This window comes from Pteropus medius, unplaced genomic scaffold, assembly GCF_902729225.1.
Source record: "Pteropus medius unplaced genomic scaffold, Ma_sr-lr_union100, whole genome shotgun sequence".
Classification (NCBI taxonomy): domain Eukaryota; kingdom Metazoa; phylum Chordata; class Mammalia; order Chiroptera; family Pteropodidae; genus Pteropus; species Pteropus medius.
In genome coordinates this window covers 6,715,096-6,736,904 of record NW_024344241.1, presented here as the reverse complement: position 1 = coordinate 6,736,904, position 21,809 = coordinate 6,715,096, and the positions used below count along the sequence as shown (strand labels likewise).

The following is a 21,809-nucleotide window of genomic DNA, read 5'->3' as shown; positions in this document are numbered from 1 at the left end:
GTCCCTGAAAGCCGGGCCCGGCCACCAACGGGCTAGCCAGTGCGGCGTAGCGGTGGAACCCAAGGCCCACCCCAGCATCGCTCCCGCCTGGGTGCCGGGAGAGGGGCGGGGGGAATGAGGGAAGGTGCGGGAGCTGTGGTGTGGGGCGGGGCGGGGTGGGCTGGGGGAGGGTGCTTCGACGAGCACCGCCGCGAGGCGGACGGTTCCGAGGCCGCCGGATAGCCCTCCACTCCCGAGGCGTTCCTCCCTCGCGTCTGCGCCCCGGGCCACGCTCGACAGGTACCGCCCCTCCACGACCCACCCACCCGCCGAGGCTCGATCTCTGGAGTCCGCATCCCACGGTCTCCGCCTCGCTGCACTCAGCAGGCGGAAACGCTCCTTGAGCCCAGCTCTCCACACGTGGGTGGGGTAGGAAGGACCAAGGCGGGACCCGGTTGGGGCCCAGTGAGTGAGACTGGGCCGGAGGAGCACAGGGCGGGGGCGGGGCCAGGAGCGGGGCCAGAGGGCGTGTCTGAGGAAGGAGCGGAGTGTCGCCTTGGAGGGGGTTGGGGGCGGAGTCACAGGGGCAGCCGGGGGAGGAGCTCCGTGCCTTGCGGCCAAGCGGCCCAGGGGCCAGTGCCCTGGGCAACTCACCTCACATCCCTGGCATCCCTGTGGCCCATGCGGCGCCGGCAGCTGTAGCGTGGCGCCTGCGTGGTGCTACGAGTGCGCGGTCCCCTGCAGCCGGAACCTGGCGCAGACGTCCAGAGTTTCCTTTCCCGAGGCGCAGGTCCGCGTCCTGCCGCGCCTTTCCTGGGATGTCCCTGGCAGCGGGTGAGTGTCTCCACTTGCCGGATGCCCAGGACTTGGGAGGCACAGTTCCCGCAGTGCTTCTCTCTCGCGGGGGCTGCAGGGCGGAAGAGGTCTCTGCCAGTTTTCACTTGCCAGCCAGAATGGAAGCACGTGATCCCCGTGGTTCTTCTACCGTGGGCCATTTGACCATTTTGAAATTAAGATTGTATTTACCGCTTCCTAAACCCTACCTCATGCTAGGCCCGGGTATAAGTGTTTAACAGAATTGTCCCATTTAATCTGCCCTCAACCGTGTTACAAATGAAACAAATCAGGAAATTTACTCACGAGAAAACTAGGAAATTTACAAATAAGGAAACAGGGCAGCCCAAGATTAGTTTGTAAAGGGACATAAAGGTCGCTCACCACACGCTGGGCCTTTGTCAGGCATATTGTGGTAGTCTATAACAGAAGCTTAAAAAATTAGTTTCTTTAACCTTTAATCTCTCTGAAAATATCAGCCAAAACCTACATGAAAAGGAAAATGTGTATTAAATGCTTCTAGCAGTGCTATTGACTGTTCTGGGAAAAAAAAATGGAAATAATTTAAGTGCCAGGAATAGAGAAACAGTCACAAATGGGTTTACAGACAGTGGTGTAGCTACAGAGTGAAACGTTATCTAGTTGTTAGAATGACAGGCACAGAGCCTGTCCATTTCTTTGGAAAAGAGGCAAAGTGAAAACATAAAATAGCTTCTGGATGGTAATTAAGGTAAAATAGTGTACATCAAAAGTTTCAGAGCCCACATGGTTCTTTTTCCTATTAACCTGGGTAAGTGCATAATTTCTAACAAGGGAGAAAAGATTACTGCTGTGAAGTGGGGTGCTAAGGAAGGTGAATGATGGGGAAGTGAAGAGCACTGGACAACAAGTGAAAAAAGCCTAGTTTGAATCTTTTATTTTGGACAAATAGCTTACTTCTTGAACCTCAGTTTCTTATTCTGTACAACTAGGAGAATTGTACATGGTGCAGAGTCACAAACTCAAATCCCTCACTGTTCAGGCATGCAGTGTAAATATGCAAACTGGGACAAGCAAAACAATAGAGACAAAACACATGGAGTTTAAGATGCTCCAATGGCTGTCCTGTTACGCTTCGAATAAAATCTTTGTCCTAGTCCTACTTCACCCACCTCTGACGGCCCACCATCCACCACTCAACTCTTTTTTTTTAATTATAGGTCAGTCAAACAGGTTTTCTTGAACACTCCAGGCCAGTTCCCACCTCCTGCCTTATACATGCTGTTCTCCCAGCTCTTTGCATGCCTGGGTGCATGTCGCGTCATCTATCCCTGCTCAGAGATACCTTATGGACCATTCTATACTAAAATGGCAAACACATCCCTGCTGTTTTATCTGAGAAAGTACTTTATTTTCTTATCACTATTAACATTGTTATTAGTACTTTATCTAGAATTCTGTGGTTGCTTTGTTTGCCTGCTTGTTTTGTCTGCCTTTCCCCCTCCAGTATAAAGTTCCATTCTCGTCTGTCCTGTTCACGACTATAGCTGCAGCACTTAGTGCAACACCTGGCCAGAGGCTGAGTCTTCCTACAAGCTGGGGACCCAGCTGACTGAATGCCTAGATTGGTTAAGAATTGTGTGCCACTCACTGCTAATAGTAGAGAGTCAACTCCAACAGCTTAAACACAGTTTAGAGTTTGATCTTGAAACCGGAGAGCAACCGAGACTGGGACTCGTGCTGCCTGCGTCGCTCAGCCAATAGACCGTCACAGGAGTTGGGATATTTAGAATAAGCGTTTATTGTCAGAGCACCAGTGATCTGAGAAGGCAGCAGGTTAACACCTTCAAAAACTGCCTTACCTTCTCAGTTTGGCTTAGGGTATTTAAAGGAAGATCTGGGCGTTATTCCAGGGGCTACATGATGGTTCCAGGGGGTCTATTGTGTTTCACAGAGCTGTTCTTCTGGCAATGTGGTTGTCTGGTGGCATTAGCAACCCAGGAACAAAGATGTGAGTAGTCTAGAAAGAATGCTAGACCAGAAGGATTGTGATCAGTAAGCATAAGGGCATTAGCCGTAAGTTTCAGAGCAGCTTTCTATGGCAGGGGACTTTCCAAGCTCTGGATCAAACCACCAGAGACAATCTATTGTTAAGCTATAGGGCAAGGAAAAATTAGGCCAGGGATACTGTGAGGCCTCTGGCAATCCAGAACCATCTCGCAGCTCCAAGAAAGCATCAGGAATCCAGATTTCTTTCATATTTTTGCTCTACCATAGCCTTGCCCCCAGGATAACAAGATGATTCACTGAACCCTAGCTATCATTCCACCAACCAGTGTCAAAGGTCAAAATGGTACTCTTTCTTTCTCCCCTCTCCTCCCCCTCCTGCCTCCCCGACCCCAAACCCCTATGAATCAGACCCTTTAAGGATATTTCCTAGGAGTCCCACCCGGTGGCTTCTGCTTATACGTCATTGGACCTCTAACTGCACTGTAGTCTTTAGTTGGGAACATTGACACCTGAATAAATTCAGGGACTGTTAAAGAACAAGAGAGGGGATATTGGGTAGCCAAAGAAGTGGGTTCCTGTTTAATCAATAGTCAATTTAAGGGAATGGGAAAGGACTTGAAATCACCTTTGAGATATGAGAGCAGTTGGATGGAGTTCCTATCCTCTGACTGATCAGAGCTGTTTGCTCCCTCTCCACCTCAAGTGCCCTGCCTTCTCCCAGCTCAGCTACAGCCACAATTATTTAAGCTTCTTTTCTTTTCTGTCCCTAGGACACCCAGCCTGGGGTAGATTCCATTCCCCTGCACCTTCACTTCTTAGCAATATTCTTCATATCTCGGCCCTTTAGCTCTGGACACTAAAGGTATGGAGTACCCTGGAAGGTGCTAATTTGGGCTCTACTCCAGATTTTCATTGTAGCTGGGGATAATCTCATTTTCTGTCTCTTTATTTTGTTGTTGTTATCCTGTAAAGAAGCACTTATATTAAAATTGTCATTTGGTCATCATCTGAGTCACGGGCTCTGAGCTGTTTTGTCTGGCAGAGGGAGCAGATTTGTTGGAGGCACTTGTCGTCCCCCAGAATGAAGCCAGTTAGTGAAGATTCAACCTCCCTCATGCCTGTGAGGCCATTGAGGGAGAACTAACTAACGTTTTTCCAGAGCCTTATTATGTGCCAGCCATTGTATGTACTGTCCTCTTGCTCTTCTCAGCCATTCTGGTACTTCGTAGACTATTGTAGACATGATAACTATGAATTTCTACTAATACCTTGCCCTCCGTCTGTTCAGCTACATTGATTATGTGGAGGGAAAACACGGGAGGGACAGGGAGGACAGAGAGGCATGACTCCTGCTTCCTATCAGATGTCTCATTTTCAAAAACCTTTTCCCTGTGGCTCCCCTCACAGAAGGTTCTGAGTCCTCTCAAAAAAAAAAAAAAAAAAGGAAAAAAAGGTATTGGTTTTGACACCCTGTAATTTGTCTTGTGAGGCCTAAGTCTCCAGAGGGCTCTTTGTCTCTCTTGAAAAGCCTTTCTTTCTGAGACTTTTGCACGTCCTTAACGAAGTGGTGGTGAGGCCTTGAGTCAGTACATCGCCCTCACCACCTTGTCTCCCCACCACCCTCAAGTGTTTGTTTTTCTCTTATAGATCGTTGAGGTCAGTGAAGAGAGTGACCACATCTGAAGCCTGGGTAACCACACTGAGATCTTCTGTGTGCAGGATTAACAGCAGACCTTCCTCTTGACAGAATTCAGGAAAAAAAATTCATTTTCCTAGAACATGGCAGGTGACTATTAACTACGGAGGAGTTAAACTTTTTTTTTAATTAAATTTTTAATTAGAAATTGAATATGTTGTTATAAAAAATCCAAACAGCACTGAAGTATAGAAAACTTACTTTGTTTATAATGTGGATCGCTACCTGGAATTACCTTGCTTCATAGTTTCTTACTTGTTTATTGTCTGTTTCACCCTACCAAAAATATCCGTTCCTCGAAAGTAAGGGCCATGCTTATTTGGTCTCTGGAATGATCCCCAGGACATAGTCGATAACTCAATATATAATTGTTGAGTGATTGAGCCCCAGGAGTATCCATGGTTAAAAATTTAGCATGACTCCATCTTTACTTGCCTCTGCTCATGACACACACACCCCATTCTGCAACATCTTTTTTTCTCTCAACAATATAACATGAAAATCCTTTCATTTCAGAACATAAAAATCCACCTTATTTTACACATTATATTGTACATTTGGGTTTCTCTACCTTAGCACTATTGATATTTTGGGCCAGATAATTCTCTGTCATAGGACTGTCCTGTGCATTGTAGGATGTTTAACAGTATCCTCGGGGCTCTATCTACCAGATGCCAGTAGTGTTCCCCTTCCCAGTCATGACAACCAAAAATGTCTTTAGATACTGTGAAATATCTTCTGGGAGGCAACATTGCCCCTAGTTAAGAACCATTGGTGTAGGTATTTCATTTGTATCCATTTTTCTATTAAGCCCCCAAGTAGAGTTCATTTATAACAAAAAGTCTGAGAAGGTAAAATAAAAAATATTAATCATTAATCTAACTCAGGAATTCAACCTTTATACTCAGGTGAATGCCACAAAATTGTTTGCTTCAAACTAACCTTTGTATTTTCTTCTTAAGAGCCTAAATTGAAAATTTTAAATCAAGAGTTTAAACATTTTGGTCTTAGACATTACCTGGGAAAATGTAAGCAAATCACCACAGCTGCATCCCAGAAGAAATCAGTACATAATCTCACAGAATCTTCTGAACAAGGGAAATACTGCTTCTGAGGCTATTGGTAATAATGACACAGCCAGGACTCATAAGACCTGACTTTTCTTAGACTTCTTGTCATCCTCACCACCAAAAGCAGGGCTCCTTGTGGCCCTGACGCCCCTGTGGGACTAGGGGTCCAACTTTTCATAACTTAAGTTAGAAATTTTGATGGGGTTGGAGGAAAAGAAGCAGAACTGTATGTCAGTAGTGGACGCCTGCCAATGTAGGTTAGCACAAAAGATTAGTTACAGTACTTTTTTATTTTGATGTTCGGGAACAGGACTGCAACTTCTCATAGATGATAACCAAAATAGATTGGGCTTTTAAAGAACTTAGATCTGTTATCTTTGAGGAATCATGATTTGACCCATTGTATGTTTGTGTATTAGTAAACTCAGGTAATGAGCTATTGTGCTATAACTGGATTTAAAACTGTCACTCATTAAAAAGGTTGATGTTTCTTAGCTTCAACTGCTACGATGCTCCTATGTATTTTATTTCCATCTTAGCCCTCATTGAATTTTGACAAAGAAGAATTGCTCTTTAAGAGAAATCATTTTTTTCTCTGGATTTAGGTAAGAAAGTGCTCATCGTCTATGCACACCAAGAACCCAGGTCTTTCAATGGATCCTTGAAGAAAGTGGCTGTGGATGAACTGAGCAAGCAGGGCTGCACCGTCACCGTTTCTGATCTATATGCCATGGACTTTGAGCCGAGAGCCACAAGGAAAGATATCACTGGTGAGTCATGAGACATAAGCACTGTGTTTTTTAAAACTTCCTTCTTTGTGTGTGTGCATTTTTTTTACTAAGGTATAATTGACATAACATTAGTTTCGGGTTTATAACGTAAGGATTTAATATTTGTATGTATTGCAAAATAATGATCACAATAAGTCCAGTTAACATTTATGACCTCACAATCTTATAAATTTTTTTCCTCGTGATGAGAACTTTCAACATATACTCTCCTAGGTACTTTCAAGATATGAAATACAGAATTATTTAGTATGGTCACCATGCTGTACATACATCTCCATGACTCATTCATTTTATAACTGGAAATTTGTACCTTTTGACCCTGTTCAACTGTGTTGCCCATTCCCCACCCTCTCCTCTGTCAACCACCAATTCTATGAACTCAATTATTATTCATATATCTATGAACTCAATTATTCCTTGTTTTGTTTTGGGGGTTTTGTTTGTTCTCTTTTTTTTTTTTTTTTTGTCTACATAAGCAAGACTATACAGTATTATCTTTTTCTGTGATTTATTTCATTTAGCATAATACCCCTCATATCCATCCATGTCGTTGCAAATGGCAAGGTTTTGTTCTTTTATGGCTGAATATATATACACATACACACACACACACACACACACACACACACTACATTTCTTTATCCACTCATCCACTGATGGACATTTAGGTTGTTTCCATGCTTTGGCTATAGTGAATAATGCTGTAATGAACATGAAGATGCCTATATCTTTTCAAATTAATGGCTTGTTTTTTTTTTCCTTTGGATAAACACCCAGAAGTGGAATTGTTGGATTATATGGTAGTTCTATTTTTAATTTTTTGAGGAAACTATAGTGTTTTCCATAGCAGTTCCACTAATTTATGTTCCCACCAACAGTGTGTAAAGGTTTCCTTTTTCACCACATCCTCACAAGCACTTGTTTCTTGTCTTTTTGATAATAGCCATTCTAACAGGTGTTAGGTGATATCTCACTGTGGTTTCGATTTGCATTTCCCTGATGATTAGTTATGTTGAACATCTTTTAATGTACTTGTTGGCCATTTGTATGTCTTCTTTAGAAAAATGTCTGTTCAGGTCCTCTGCTTATTTTGGATTATTTGTTTTCTTTTCTTGCTTTCTTTGTGTTTTTTTTAATTAAAAGAAAGTTTTGAATAAAAAAGCTAATCAATGCACATAATGTACAATTCTCAAGTCGAGAATTCCACAGTGCAAGTTTGTTTCTTATCCCCCAGTTTCTCTTACTGCCCAGGTAACCAGTGTTACCTGTTTCCTCTACATCCTTCCAGAGATCGTGTGTGCTATATAAAGCAATTACAAGTATATTCTCCATTTTCCCTCCACTTAAAAAATATGGTAGCATATTATACACATTGTTTTTCACATCGCTTTCTATTTTACTGATACAAACTATTCCATTGTATGGAGGTCATAGTTTAAGTAGCCCCCTACTAAGGGCGTTTTAGGTCATTTCTCATCTTTTGCTATTATAAACAGTGCTGCCATGACTAATCATGGCCAAATGTATTTTCCTACATATGCTAGTATATCTAGAAGTGCAATTGCTGGTGTGAGGAAATTTGCATTTTTAATTTTCATAGATAATATCAAATTCCTTTCCAGAAGTGTTGTACTAGTTTACACTCACTCTTACCAGCAATATTTGCAAGTGCTCATTTCCTCACTGTCACCAACAGGGTTACTAATTTTTTGATATCTGATAGGTAAAAAAAAGGTCTCCTGGTACAGTTCTAATTTGCATTTCTCTCAATATAAATGAGCTCTATTATTAAGAGGGAAGAATAAACTTTCCTCTATCCTAGGTTCTTCTGGCTTGTTTAATTATCAAATAAATATGAGACAGATCAACAAGAGAAAATAACCAAATTTAATTACAGATGTACATATAAGAATCTCACATACCTGAGAGGTTCAGAGCTGGAAAGGGAAAATGAGGTAAACATGACATTCTGAGCTAAGGATGTGAAGCCTTGGGGTTTCACAGGGGAGGAAGGTCATTCACAGAAAGATCAGAAGAGCAGATGTTTAGTAATTAGAAGTTTGCCCTGCCCCATAGAAAGGTTATAAAAAGTTATTTTTAGTGAGGGCAAGGCCCCTAATTAAAATTCTTTATGGGAGAGGTAAAAGTTTCTCATGAGCCCTCAGGGCCTCAGTTGCCTTCAACTCAAAGTAAATCACATGCCAAAGTGGCACATCTTTGGGAGACCTGTCCTGAATCTCTTCAAGCTTGCCTTTGAAACTTTCTGAGAAGTTTTACATTTTAGAAGTTGGATTAATACATTGTTCCAGATCTTGTTAAACCAGTCTCAGTCTTGAGAACAGTTCAGTTAGATTAAACTGTTACATCTCATTTCAGGAGTCTGTAATGCAGGTGGGTTCCCAAAGTTAGTCCTGTGGCCCAAGCAATCAGAGATAACATGAATTTCCTTAATTAATAAAGCCAAGTAGAATGAAAGTATTATATTTAATGCTAATAATACGTCTAAAGACATGTCTATTTAACCAAAGCAAACTCAAACCAGATTTAGCGTCAAATATTTTTCCCCAGATCGCGTGATCCCGAAAAGCATTGGGTTAGTTTCCATCATATTTTTAAGAATTTTTATATAAGTGCTTGCTTAAACCAATTAAATAGAACTCTATTACAAATGAGTAATACCATCCCAGAAATAGAAAATACCACACAACACGCATGAACATACAGATGGATGCAAACAGAGACCTCCTAGCCTTCGTTTTTAAATTACTGACACGAGATGGGTATGATAATATAAAATTCACTAGTTGTAAATTTTATCTGCTCAGATGGGTAAAGGTTATTCTTGTTAACATTTGTGGAGAAGACAATTAAGATTTGTATTTGTTCTTATAAGGGAGTCTTGTAGTCAGAGTAGCAGTTTGTGCTTTCTAAAAAAACTTTGTTTCCCTTTTTTCCTTCGGTCTTAGGAATTGGGGACGAATTGGGGACGGTAAAGATAGGTGGATTTTGAACCGCTTCTAAAGCTGTATTTTTGGTTTTGCTAAGATTTGAAAGATAAGGACAGTTGCTGTCAGTATTCCCAAAGAATTGGTTTGTAACTTAAGTGACATCAGACTGATCTACCCACACAACTAATTACATCACCCCTAATTCGTTTCTTCCCCTTCGGGTACATAGTTTTATTTTTTTATTATAATAATTAAATTTTTAAAAATACGTTGTGAAGTTTCACCTGGGACACTGGTAAATAGTAATGACAGTATTAAGCAATTCAATGGACTCAAGAGGGTGCAAAGGTTATTACTTTCCAGAGTCACTCTAATAGCCATAAGAAAGAACTGACAGCCTACAAGGCCCAGGCAGGCAGAAAGCCAAACCATGCCTTTAGGATACTGGCACTAGCAATCCCTGGGAGAAAAAGGATTAATAACCAATTGGTCTGGATTTGGGAAGGAGAGGACAGTGTGAAATTTTATTTGCCTCTCTCATTGGGCTCTGGAGGTAATCCATTAACAATACTTTTGAGGATCTTCCCTGAGTTTAAGAAATTCTCTAAATATGACCTTAAGTTCAATCCTTGATCAAGGAATGAAAAATATCTGAGGACAATCACCCGTAAGGGTTAACATCAATCTTATAGTGTTTTGTACATTTTCCTGAGTCAGAGATTAAGAAAATGCTCCAGTTATACATTAGAATCAAAGGAAGAGGTATAAGGATGGTTACATAAAATTCATTGGTGATCGATTAAGGGGGTGGCAGAACGCAAAGCAAGGGAATCTCTGGGATTGGATAAAAAGTAAAATGGAGGGATACATACTCCTTTTACATTGATGGGTACAAGAGACCTAGTAATTAACATTTATAGCATAGAGAGATGGTATGCAGGAGATAAGATAACAAATAAGGGATTCCCTGGTCTCCTGCTCTGGTACAGTGGGTTGTGCCCGGAGGGGTCTGGAAAAAAGGGATTGCTCTGACATTCAAAGGTGTTTTATTTTAGGTACAAAAAGATAATAGAGAAGTTCACCTAAGGTAAAGATTGATCTTTGTCAAGAAAGCTACAGCCCAGAATGTGACTACCTGCTATGACCTGCTTTTTAGTTAGGAATTTTTATGTTCAGATCATCCTATGTTGTTAATTTCAGTCTCTGAGTTTATAGTGTTGTAGCTGCCGGCCCCCAAAAGACACACGGACCACCAGAATTCAGTGAGTTATAGGAAACATGCTCTTTATTCAGCCAGCTGGGTCTGCCAGGGGTATGCAGACCCCAAATTAAGCAGCCCCGAAATGTAGAGGTACAGGGTTTTTAAGCCCTAAATCCCATTCCTCATTCTGTCTTAAACACAAAGGTCTATTTTTCTCTTATTCACTACCTGTCAACCCACAGATAGGTTGTGCAAGTTGGGGTACAGAAGCAGAAAGCTTATTGTTAGAATGTTATGTTCCCATGGGTGATAGCCTATGTTCCCATGGGCGATAGCCAAGCAGTAACTTTCCAGCCAGCACATTCCCCACTGGCCTTAGCAGAAAATCAAATCCTTGATTCTTCATGTGGAATTTGCTCATAGCCTCTATTTTGTAATACTAAAAGTTTAATAGAATTAATTCTCTTCCTTATATATGCAAACAAGAAATCAAGGAAACATGGGCCAAAAGTTAACAAGAAGAGGAGGAGGATTAAAGGTCCAGCTATAGCAGATAGAAGGGTTGTTAGCCATGGGGACCAGTTGAACATCCTATGAAACCAGTTATCTGATTCTAGTCTTTGTTTTTCCCTGGCATCTAAATTTCTCTCTACTAGTCATAAGCTCTCTCTAATTACTCCAGAGTTATTAGCATAGAAGCAACAGATTTCACCTAGAGCCATACATAATCCACCTTGTTCTAAGAATAATAAATCTAAACCTCTTCTATTTTGGAGGACTACTTCTGCTAGTAAATCGACTTGAAGTTCTAGCCTGCTGAGCTCAGTTAAGTTTAAGGGAGTTCCTACCCCGAATTCGTAAGGGGGTTTTTGGGTTTAGGCACAACCAGCAATCTTGTCCTATGTCTGGGGTGGTCTTATTTAAGACCTTGTGTATTGTCGTTAGCAAAGTTATTAATACTCCTTCTGATTTTGGTTGTGGCTGGTTGAATGCCTGGGCTAAAAAGATAAAAAGGAAGAAACAAAGGGTTAGACTTATGTATGCTTGAGTCTTAGTCTTAAGGGTCCGTCTTCCTGAGCTGTCCACTCTCGTGCTGCCTTCACGTGGGAGTAGTGAATCCATGATGGGATGCCATCTACTTTAACTGCAGTGGGTGTCGTCAGGTAGACAGTGAAGATTCCTTTCCATTTGGGTTCTAGTCCCTTGGAAATGAACTTCCGGATCCACACAGAGTCCCCAGGCTGAAACTGATGGGGAAGTCTGTCCCCTGGAGCTGAGTGGGCAGCACGAACCCCAGACCAAATCTCCTTCTGTACACTTTGAAGGGCCTGTAAAGGCTTAAGTAAGACAAGGTTACGTAGTTCTGCCTTTTTCTCATCTTCTATTCTAGGTACTAAAGGTGAGGGTTTTCCAAAGAAAATCTCAAATGGGGTGAATCTGTTAATATATGGAGTACACCTGGCTTGGAGAAGAGCAAAGAGGAAAAGTTCTACCCAGGTCCCACCAGTTTCTAATCCTAACTTGACCAATGTCTTTTTTAGGGTCCGATTCATTCACTCTTCTTGGCCTGAACTTTTGGGGCCAGTAAGTGCAGTGGAGTTTCCATTGCAAATTTAGGTAGCTAGCCAATTGTTGTGATACCTTTGCTACGAAGGCTGGCCTGTCATCCGACCCTACAGTTCCAGGGAGACCAAATCGAGGGAGAATTTCTTGTAGTAGTTTCTTAGTAACTACTAAGGCAGTCTCTTTCCTGGTAGGGAAGGCCTCTACCCATCCTGAAAATGTGTCTATAAAAACAAGTAAATATTTGTAGTCCCCCATAGTTGGGGTTATCTCAGTGAAATCTACTTCCCAGTGGTCCCCCAGATAAGTTTCTCTTTCCCTATGCCTAGGTTCTTCTATCTTCCCCTTCTTTGGATTAATTTGGGCACAAGCTGGGCATCGTGAGGCAATTTCCTCTGCAGTTCTTCTCCCTTTTAACAAGTGAAAGTAGGGGTCTAAAGCTTGGAGCATCTTAGTTCGCCCTAGGTGTGTGGTCTGGTGTAGTTGGTGGAGGAGAGTCCTTCCAAGGGCTGTGAGAGCCTGATTTTTCCATCTGGGGTTGTCCACCACCCCTGTTGGTTCCTAGTGGCTCCCTTATCTTGAAAATATATGTTCTCTTCCACCGTATAGGTCAGAGACGGAGGCAGTTCTAGGTAAGGGACAACAGTCAGTAGATGTGGTGGGGGCCCCACTGGCCTTGTGGCCTCTGTTCTTGTCTCTGCATTGGCTCGTTGGTTTCCCTCAGCCTCAGGACTATTCCCTTTTTGATGCCCTTTACAAAGAACAATAGCAAGAGTCTTAGGCATCCATATGGCTTCAAGTAAGCCTAAGATCTTCCCCTTGTTCTTGATGTCCTTCCCAGCTGAAGTCAGAAGCCCTCTTTCCTTGTAGATGGCTCCATGTACATGTGCAGTGGCAAAGGCATATCGGCTGTCAGTGTATATTGTGACTGCCTTATCCTTTCCCATCTTAGTGCCTCAGTGAGGGTGATGAGTTCTGCCTTTTGAGCAGAAGTCCTATGGAGAAGAGCCTGTGACCAGTTGGTGCCAGTTAGAGTTACAACCACTGCCCCAGCATACCTCCTTCCTTCCTGCATGAAGCTGCTCCCGTCCGTGAACAGAACTTCATCGGCCTCAGGAAGAGGGGAGTCTTTGAGGTCTGGCCGCGAGGAACACACGGCATCAGTGAAATCTATGCAGTCATGACCCGGGGGTCTCGGGGTCTGGGTCTGGCAACAGATTGGCTGGGTTGATGACAGTAGCTTTGGATTTTAGCCATACGTTTGGGGTCATCCGGTGCCTCCCTGTTGTTGAACACCTTCTGGGCTATCTCAACAAATTGGGACAGGTTCATCCCTGCAAAAACCTTCTAATTTTTTGCAATTTACACCAGATATCAGGGGCTGCCTGAGTAGCAAAGGCTATATTAATTGCCTGCTGGGCCTCAGAATCAATGGGGGTGCATACCTGGTAAGCCTCATTCAAGAAATGCTCCAGGGGATTCCTGAGGTCCCTGTATAACTTCAGTTACTTTAGAAAGGTTAGTTGGCTGATGAGCAGCCATCCTAATTCCCCCAATTAGAATCTGGTGGTACCGATCTAATGCCGTTCTCCCTGACTGAGAATTGTGTCCCCAGTCTGGGCGGATGGAGGGAAATTCTTCCTCAATCTGTTCCCTTGCTTCCTCAACCCTCCTCCCTCCCGCAGCTATCTTTTGTGTTTCAGTCCGAATGCCTCCGCGTTCTTCCTCCGTGAAGGGAGTAATTAAAAGCTGTTGGCAGTTGTCCCAGGTGAGGCAGTGAGTCTGAAAGACACTTTCTAAGAGTCCTATTAATGCCTGGGGTTTCTCAGAGAAAGGCGGATTCTGTGCCTTCCAGTTGTACAGGTCACTAGTCGTAAATCATAAAGGGCCTGTCTGTGTGATGCCCCTGGGGTGGTGCTTCTCCCAAGGGGAGGATGGCCAGGGTGGTGGTATTGGCTGGTGCCCCGCCCGGGTTACCTGCCCATGTCGGAGGAGGTGAGGCGCGTCTGAGGAGGTGAGGTGGTGCTATTTGGCCTCTGTTGTCCTGGATTATAGGGCGGGGGAAGGTCACTGTGCTCTGGTAGAGATTGGAGGACTGATTGGAGGGACTGGGCCGTCTTGGAGATTCAGCTGCTGCATGTTTCAGGGGGCTCACAACTAAGACTTGCACCCCTAGAGAAAGGGCACACCAGCAGAGCCAAGGAAGGGATGTCTGAACAAGGTTTAACCATTAATTGATGTAGGGAAACTGATCGGGATGTCCTGGGTCTCCCGTGACAATCTTCCAAACATTCCTCACTAAACCCCTGTCAAAAGAACCCTCCAGAGACTAGTTTACATCAAAAGACAGTCACAACTTTACACAATGTTTTTAGTCTGTCCGGAGAAAATTTTATGCCATAATCAGCTCCTTCTACAAACCCTTCTTTGAAATGTCGCAGGAGACAACCCAAAGGTGTCTTCTGTGAACTCAGGCTTCCCCCCATTGCTTGCGCAGAAAACAGAAAACAGACACTCAGACAAGAACAATCAGACACTCAGTCAAGAACAATTACTGGGGTGTAGGTGGACCCAGAGAAGTCCGCCACCTACAACCTAGACATGACCAGAGACAATAAACAGAACCCAACAACAGGGCACAGGAGGCGGCATCCCGCGGCCTGGCCATGGTCCGGGAGATATGACTGCGTCCATTCTCCCCATGGACCCCCACTGACCTGTCAACAGAAACAGGAAGGTACCTTTTATCCAGACACTGAGGCCTCGGAGATTCCAGATTCCCATCGGGACCAGAAACAAAGAGCGTGTCCTAAAAGTTGCGTCCTTGACGATTGTACTGACCCGTCACAGCATTCAAGGGCCCTGGAACGTTTCAGGTTGGCCACCCCTTTGAATCCATAACAGGGACAGCAATCACTTTGGAGGCCGGTCCAGTCTTAGATCCCAGGGCCACTCTCTGAGATCTCGCTGGGGCCTCCAAATGTTGTAACCGCCAGCCCCCGAAAGACACACAGACCACCAGAAATCAGTGAGTTATAGGAAACATTAACATTCAATATTTCAGTGCCAGACCCCCAATTAAAGCAACCCAAAATGCAGACCCAAATTCGGCAGACCCAGGTCATATTTAGGCTATAGAACAGGGTTTTTAAGCCCTAAATCCCATTCCTCATTCTGTCTTAAACACAAAGGTCTATTTTTCTCTTATTCACTACCTGTCAACCCATAGGTCGGTTGTGCAAGTGGGGGTACAGAAGCAAAAAGCTTAATGTTAGAATGTTATGTTCCCATGGGTGATAGCCTATGTTCCCATGGGTGATAGCCAAGCAGTAATTTTCCAGCCCGCACAATAGGGACCACCCTGCTGGCCTCCCCTGAGCATGTCAGGTTTAATGTGTGGCCCCTTTTTCATCTACGGGACCACTGTCATGGCATTTCATTTATTTACATATCTTTCAGAAGTCTTTTTAAAGATGATATAGCATTCCATGGTATATATTGCAACTTACCAGTCTCACTGTTGATTTCTATTTATGTTGTTTCCAATTTTTATTTCAAGCCATGTGTCAGTCTTTTATGGTTCTAGATTTCCTGTCTTGCTTAGAAAGGACTCTCCATACCCACATTTGTAAAAATATTTTTATTTTCCTGTGATACTTGGATACCTTTTCTTTTGATATTGTCAAGGAGGGAAATTTTTCCCTTACCCTTCTAGGTTCTTCTAGCTGATCTACTAATCAAATTGACATGAGACAAATTATCAGGAGAAAAACAAAATTAAACTTCAATAACATGTAGATGTCCTATATACATGAGAAAGATTCAGGAAATCTCAGTAACTCTCCAAAATGTCAGAAGCTATTATCCTAAATACCACCTTTAGCTAAAGATACATATTGATTTTGGTGGTGGGGAGTCCTTAATGGGAGGTTACCAGGAAAAGCACAGTAAACAAGGATAGGATTGTACAGACTTAAGTTCAAGCCTTCTCCATAGATAAAGGTTTTCAGAGATTTAGATATCCTTCTCATCCAAGTATAATGAGGGAAACACTCTTAAAAAGGGAGATTTCCCTTACACATATAAGTGTCCTATTACTTTCAATGTAAAAATGTCCAAACCTGTAGAGAATTTTTACAAGAGTTTGACCCAAAACTTGACGACATTGCGGGGAAGTAATATCTCAAATGCTCAGGAGGATGACAGTTTCTTTTATACATTTGGAATAAGGAGAGAATGTAAAGAAGAGTACATCAAGGTGGAATAAAGTGAGGTACAGGATCGTTAACAAGATTATGTGCTCCCTTAAGGGTGGTTAAGGCTTCCAGGGGTCTGGAAAAGATTATTTCTGTGAACCTAAACACGGAGAGCAATGGTTAGGCCTTGCTTGAGGCAAAGGTAACCTTGTACTACAGGAGTTGATAGGTTTCAAGAATGACTGCGCATGACCTGCCCAATTAGGAAGAATGATCAGATCACCCTGTGAGGTTACTTTCAGTTAGATTTATTACAGTGCCCCTTTTTTACCCACTGATTACAAAGGGTAACTTCTGCTTAGCTCTCAGAGCTTATCCCATGTTTGCTGTTTCTTAAAATTAAGCAGCCTAAAATAAGATCTCCAAAGAGGTATATGGGGTGGCAAACTCTGCTCCCTTTCAATATTTATTTTAAATTTTTTTCTAGAAAATATTTGGCTCATGAACATTTTATTGTCTCTGTTTACCATTGTGGGCATTCAGAACAAGTCACCCCAGGCTGTGTCTTCATGGTATGTGGATTGTTTTGAGCTAAAGGCAACTTTAGCTTTGGGCTCAAGAGAAACTTCTGCCCCTCCCTTAACTACCTAAAAGAACTTGAATTAGGGGACTTGCCCAAAATAAGAGATTAGAGATAACCTCTTTTACCTATCTATAAGACAGGGCAAACTTCTATGTATTAAACAACTACTTTTCTATCATCTTGCAATGACCCTTTGAAGCCCCCAAGGCACCTTCCTTCATCCCTAGCTCACAATGCCTTATATGTCTCTGAACTTTTCATGCATGTGGGGTCTCTGATTCTCATGTGTTCAGGGTTCCCATATGTATGTGTGTATTACATTTTATTATTTTCTCTTGCTAATCTGTCTCTCGTCTATTCGATTATTAAACCATTCCCAGTGTCTGCTAGAGGTCTTATGGACTGGGAATGGCCAAAACCTTACCTGGTAACCTCCCTGTGAGAACATAACCTCTTGCCTACAGCAGTTACTCTCAGAGTTTCCTGTCAAAACTGAACCTTATGTAAGGAAGGCACTCTATATATGTATTTTGAATGAAAATGAAATATAGGTAGGTTAAAAGAAGAAGCAAAGAACACTGAAATGTCTTAAAATTATGCATCTATCGAAGGACTACCAGTTCAGTTCTCCTTTTGGCTCTTCTCAAGTGGCCTGGAGTTTGCCTGCTCCTCCTCAGACCCTGAGTGTGGAGTCATTCACACCTGAACCTCAGTCCTCCCACCTTTCCTGCCACTTAAGACTCCATGGCATTTAACTAGTCACTGAGCCTCTTAAGTCTCAGTTTCCTCTTTGGTAGATTGGGAATTATACTCATCTCATCAGTTCTTATGAAGATAGAGAAAATGTGTGTAGAGCACAGCACCTGATAAGTAGGAAGTGCTCAATAAATGGTAACCTGTTTTTAATGCTGATTAATGCCTTCTGATGAATCATTTTGGTTGAGAAGAACCTCACTAAAGGTGTAGATCACAATAACATCTTTCATTTTAGTTGCTGTAGATAGTGCTGTTGTAAATTCTACACCCGAAACACTTCCTCCCACCCACTGCTGCCACCTGACTTCACCTCCCACTCAGATTTGCTCTTGAATCGTTGCTACTATAGTGAGCTTTTTCAAACCCAAATCAATGAATTTATTTATCCTACTTAAACTGTATGGCTCCCCATGTATAGGAAAAGGTCTAGCTCCTGAGCAAGGCTCTCAAGACCTGGCCCATCTCTGCTGCTGTATCACCTGCATCCCTCCTGGCCTTTCACCCCAGTTCCTCAGATGCACTCCTGGTGGTGTTTTCTGGGCTAGCCAGCTTGTCAGGCACACTGCCCTGTCTTTGGCTCAGAATGCCCTTCCACTTCCCTCTAGTGTTCCAGGCTGCCTGGTGAACTCCTGCTCCATCTTCAAAACCCAGTTCAGAAAGCTCATCCCCAAGGATGTGTTTGTTAACTCACCAAAACAGAGCTGATCATTGCCCCTTTGGACCACTGCTATATTTAATACACACTCCAGGGTTAGAACACATACATCTTGATTGTGGAGGCTGATCTGGCCTCAACATTAGACTGAGCCAGCTGACCCATCCTGTTTTGTATGTTAATCATTGGTTATTTATCTACTTCTCCTACTGGACTTTGGGTCCCTTGAAGGTAGGACCGTAGATTCCTCTCTTTTTATTTCCTTAGCCTGACCTCACTATGTCTTGCTTTGGAGTGTCCAAATAACAATAACAGTATTGGGATTGGCCGAGATGGGCCGTGGATGCTCCCGTAAGAATGAGAACATTTGGCTTCTTCCTCTCCAGGTGCTCTCTCTAATCCTGAGTTCTTCAATTATGGAGTGGAAGCATATGAAGCCTGCAAGAAGAGGTCTTTGACCAGTGACATAATTGACGAGCAGAAAAAGGTTCAGGAGGCTGATCTAGTGATTTTTCAGGTTTGTTTTTCCTCTAATTACTATAATTAGATTCATTCTAAGTAAAAACTCTTTCTAAAAACTGAGTTTTATGCTCCTTGAAGTGTTATTGATGTTTTTAGCATATTTGCACACTTATTTATGTCTAGTTGGGTAAAGAGATGTATGTAACCAGTATCACTCATTCAAAATCCTGACTTGCAAGTAAATAAGAATGATTTTCCCTTTAGCCCAGTGGTTCAAGAAACATCTGAATCATACATATCATGTTGCTTTTATTCCCTTTGGATCCCCACCCCCAGACAGGCACAGGCTGCATGAAAACCAGATTTGTCTACACCAGTGTTTATCAGAGATTTTTAATCAAGTGCAGTTCCTGATCATTAAGAGGAAAATCTTTTGATCAGTTCCTGATCATTAAATATCAGGAACTGATCTTTAATGATCAGTTCCTGATCATTAAATATCCTGATCATTAAGAGGAAAATCTTTTGTTTTCTGCCTATCACTTGTTGCCTCACCTGCTCACTATTCTTGTATTCATTCACAAATTGTCCCAGCGCCGTGGATTCTCTGCAGAAAGAACTGGCCCAGGACACTGCTTGTAAGGGCTCTAACTCACCCAGGCCTCTCCCCGGCACAGCTAGACAGACTTGCAGTCATGGGTATGACCATAGCCTGGCAGCAAAATAAGCAAGTACTTTTCGGGAGTCATTGAAATCCAAGTCAAACTAGAACAAAGGGGAATTTATTCTAAGGGCCCTCGTCACTTAGGTCTTCTGGAACCCAAGGACAGACCATGGCAAGGGAGAGTGGAAACAGAGGCTTGGACACGTCTGCTCTTTCTTTCTCTGGGTCTTATTTTCTTTTCTCCACATGCTGGCTCTGTTCTTCTCTTGCTGTACACCAAGGACTGGTGTCTCTAGACCCAGAATCTCCAAGATCTATCTGATTGGTCCAGGTTGTCTGTTTCCCAGCTCTGCTTGACAGCTGGGAGTGTTCAGGAGAACAAGACCACCTCTTCCTGGCACCAGGATGATGGGGCTATATCAAGACTGGCCTTAGAACCATGCTCAGCTCTCTCGCTCTTCTCTTCCTGTCTCCTTGGGGTCAGCTGACCACTCATGTAACTGGGTAGCTAAAGCAAGCTAAGACCTGTTCTTTTTACAGTGGATTTTCTTTTTTCCTACCCCATTTCACATCTCTTCTTCCTGCCTTCCTTCTTCTTGATAATTTGCATAGAGAGTCTGCATCGTTAGTTTATTTTTTTCATTCAGCACTACTACTACTATTGTTATCATAGCTCACCATTCACTGAGCAATTACTCTGTTCTGGGCACTATGATGTGTCGCTGAATCCTCACCACAATGCTATGAGCTAGCAACTAGTAGTAGCCCTATTTGCAGATGAGGAGGAGGAGGGACAGAGAAGTTAAGAAACTTGTCAAATATCACACAGCAATAGGTTGTGGAGCTTGGATTTCAATGCCAAGTCCTGAGTTAGATTTATAGTGAAAGCACACAAAACATGGACTTCTTTCACCTTTGGTAGCAGATTAGTGTCTGTGTCCATCTCTCTTCATTGATGACATTGTTGCATGTAGTGTTAAGGCTCCTATGAGAACCGAGGGAACTTTAGGTAAGTCTTACTGCTGGTGTATGGAATCTGAAGATAAGGCTTTAGTTTGTGTCTTCTCAGAACCTAACTCAGTCCGACTCCCAGATGCCAGCAACTCACCCCCCAGGCAGACACTTTTCTACACCCTTCCTCTTGTCCCGTTGATTGGATCCATCACAGAGACTGCTGCCACAGAGCCAGCAGAGCTTCCCAGTGCCTCCCTGCCTACTCAGGGACCAGCATTAGGGGGCTGTCACTGGGGGATGATGAACAACCTGTAACAGCAACCAGGACCATTGTCAGCTCTGCCTCACTCCATCCCACCATCCTATGTCCACATTGCATGCCTCAGAGTGAAAGGGATGAAATATCCTTATTCATGCTGCCATGTGGGTTACATTCCTGCCCAGTCACCTGGGAAGAGAAGGAGAGTGGGATTCCTTCTGAGTCACCAGATAGACTAAAACTACTAAATCTGAGAGAACTGCCTCATTTTTTGTCCTTGGTGTTGTCTCCAGTTCCCACTGTACTGGTTTAGTGTGCCAGCCATCCTAAAGGGCTGGATGGACAGGGTGCTGTGCCAGGGGTTTGCCTTCGACATTCCAGGATTCTATGATTCCGGTTTTCTCAAGGTATGTGCTTTGGGATAAGGATCACTATAGGGGAGGGAAGGGGGCATCTCATTAAGTTATATTTCTGGTTTGTTTTTTAAAAAATAAATACTGTGTAAGGGCAGGAGGGGGGATTAAAGAGGGGAAAATAAATAAATATAAATATCAATTGAGCATCAACTATGTGCAAAGAAAGCCCTGTGTGCTGTACATGATGAGAAAAGCATTGTCTTGAAGTCATGGAGCTTTGTCTAGTGAGGGATACAGACACATCCACAGCTAACTACATGCATGGCCAAAAGGCCTAGGGATGGTGTCAGGGGAGAGTGAAGTGGGCCATACGTGGTCAGCCATGGCTCCGAGAGGCAAAATAGAGCTCTAGCTTCACACCAGTTCACCTCTCAGTGCTTCCCATTCCCATTGAAAAGATAATATGACACCTACATATAGGGTGAGGATTGTATAGAAGCTGCTACATACCAAATACATGGTAGATATGAATTTCTTACTAAAATACGTGATTTTTAAAAATTCTAAAAGCCTCAGAAAACAATCTTGCTTATTTTGCTGCCAGGCTATGGTCGCCGCCATGACTGCAAGTCTGTCTTTAACTGTGCCGAGGGAGAGGCCTGGGTGAGTTAGAGCCCTTACAAGAGCAGTGCCCTGGGCCAGTTCTTTCTGCAGAGAATCCACGGCGCTGGGACAATTTGTGAATGAATACAAGAATAGTGAGCAGGTGAGGCAACAAGTGATAGGCAGAAAACAAAAGATTTTCCTCTTAATGATCAGGATATTTAATGATCAGGAACTAATGATCATTAAA

At 43.0% G+C, this 21,809-nt stretch overlaps 1 protein-coding gene across 1 annotated transcript in view; it reads left to right on the top strand.

The window, feature by feature from the left end:
* The first annotated feature begins 686 nt into the window (after window positions 1-686).
* NQO2 (N-ribosyldihydronicotinamide:quinone dehydrogenase 2) overlaps window positions 687-21,809 on the top strand; it is a 29,979-nt gene continuing 8,856 nt past the window's right edge. The window contains exons 1-4 of the mRNA XM_039869455.1: window positions 687-813; window positions 6,174-6,338; window positions 18,648-18,778; window positions 20,894-21,007. Of these exons, the coding sequence (XP_039725389.1) occupies window positions 798-813; window positions 6,174-6,338; window positions 18,648-18,778; window positions 20,894-21,007 (426 nt within the window). The 5' untranslated portion in view covers window positions 687-797. The remainder of the gene's footprint in view (window positions 814-6,173; window positions 6,339-18,647; window positions 18,779-20,893; window positions 21,008-21,809) is intronic.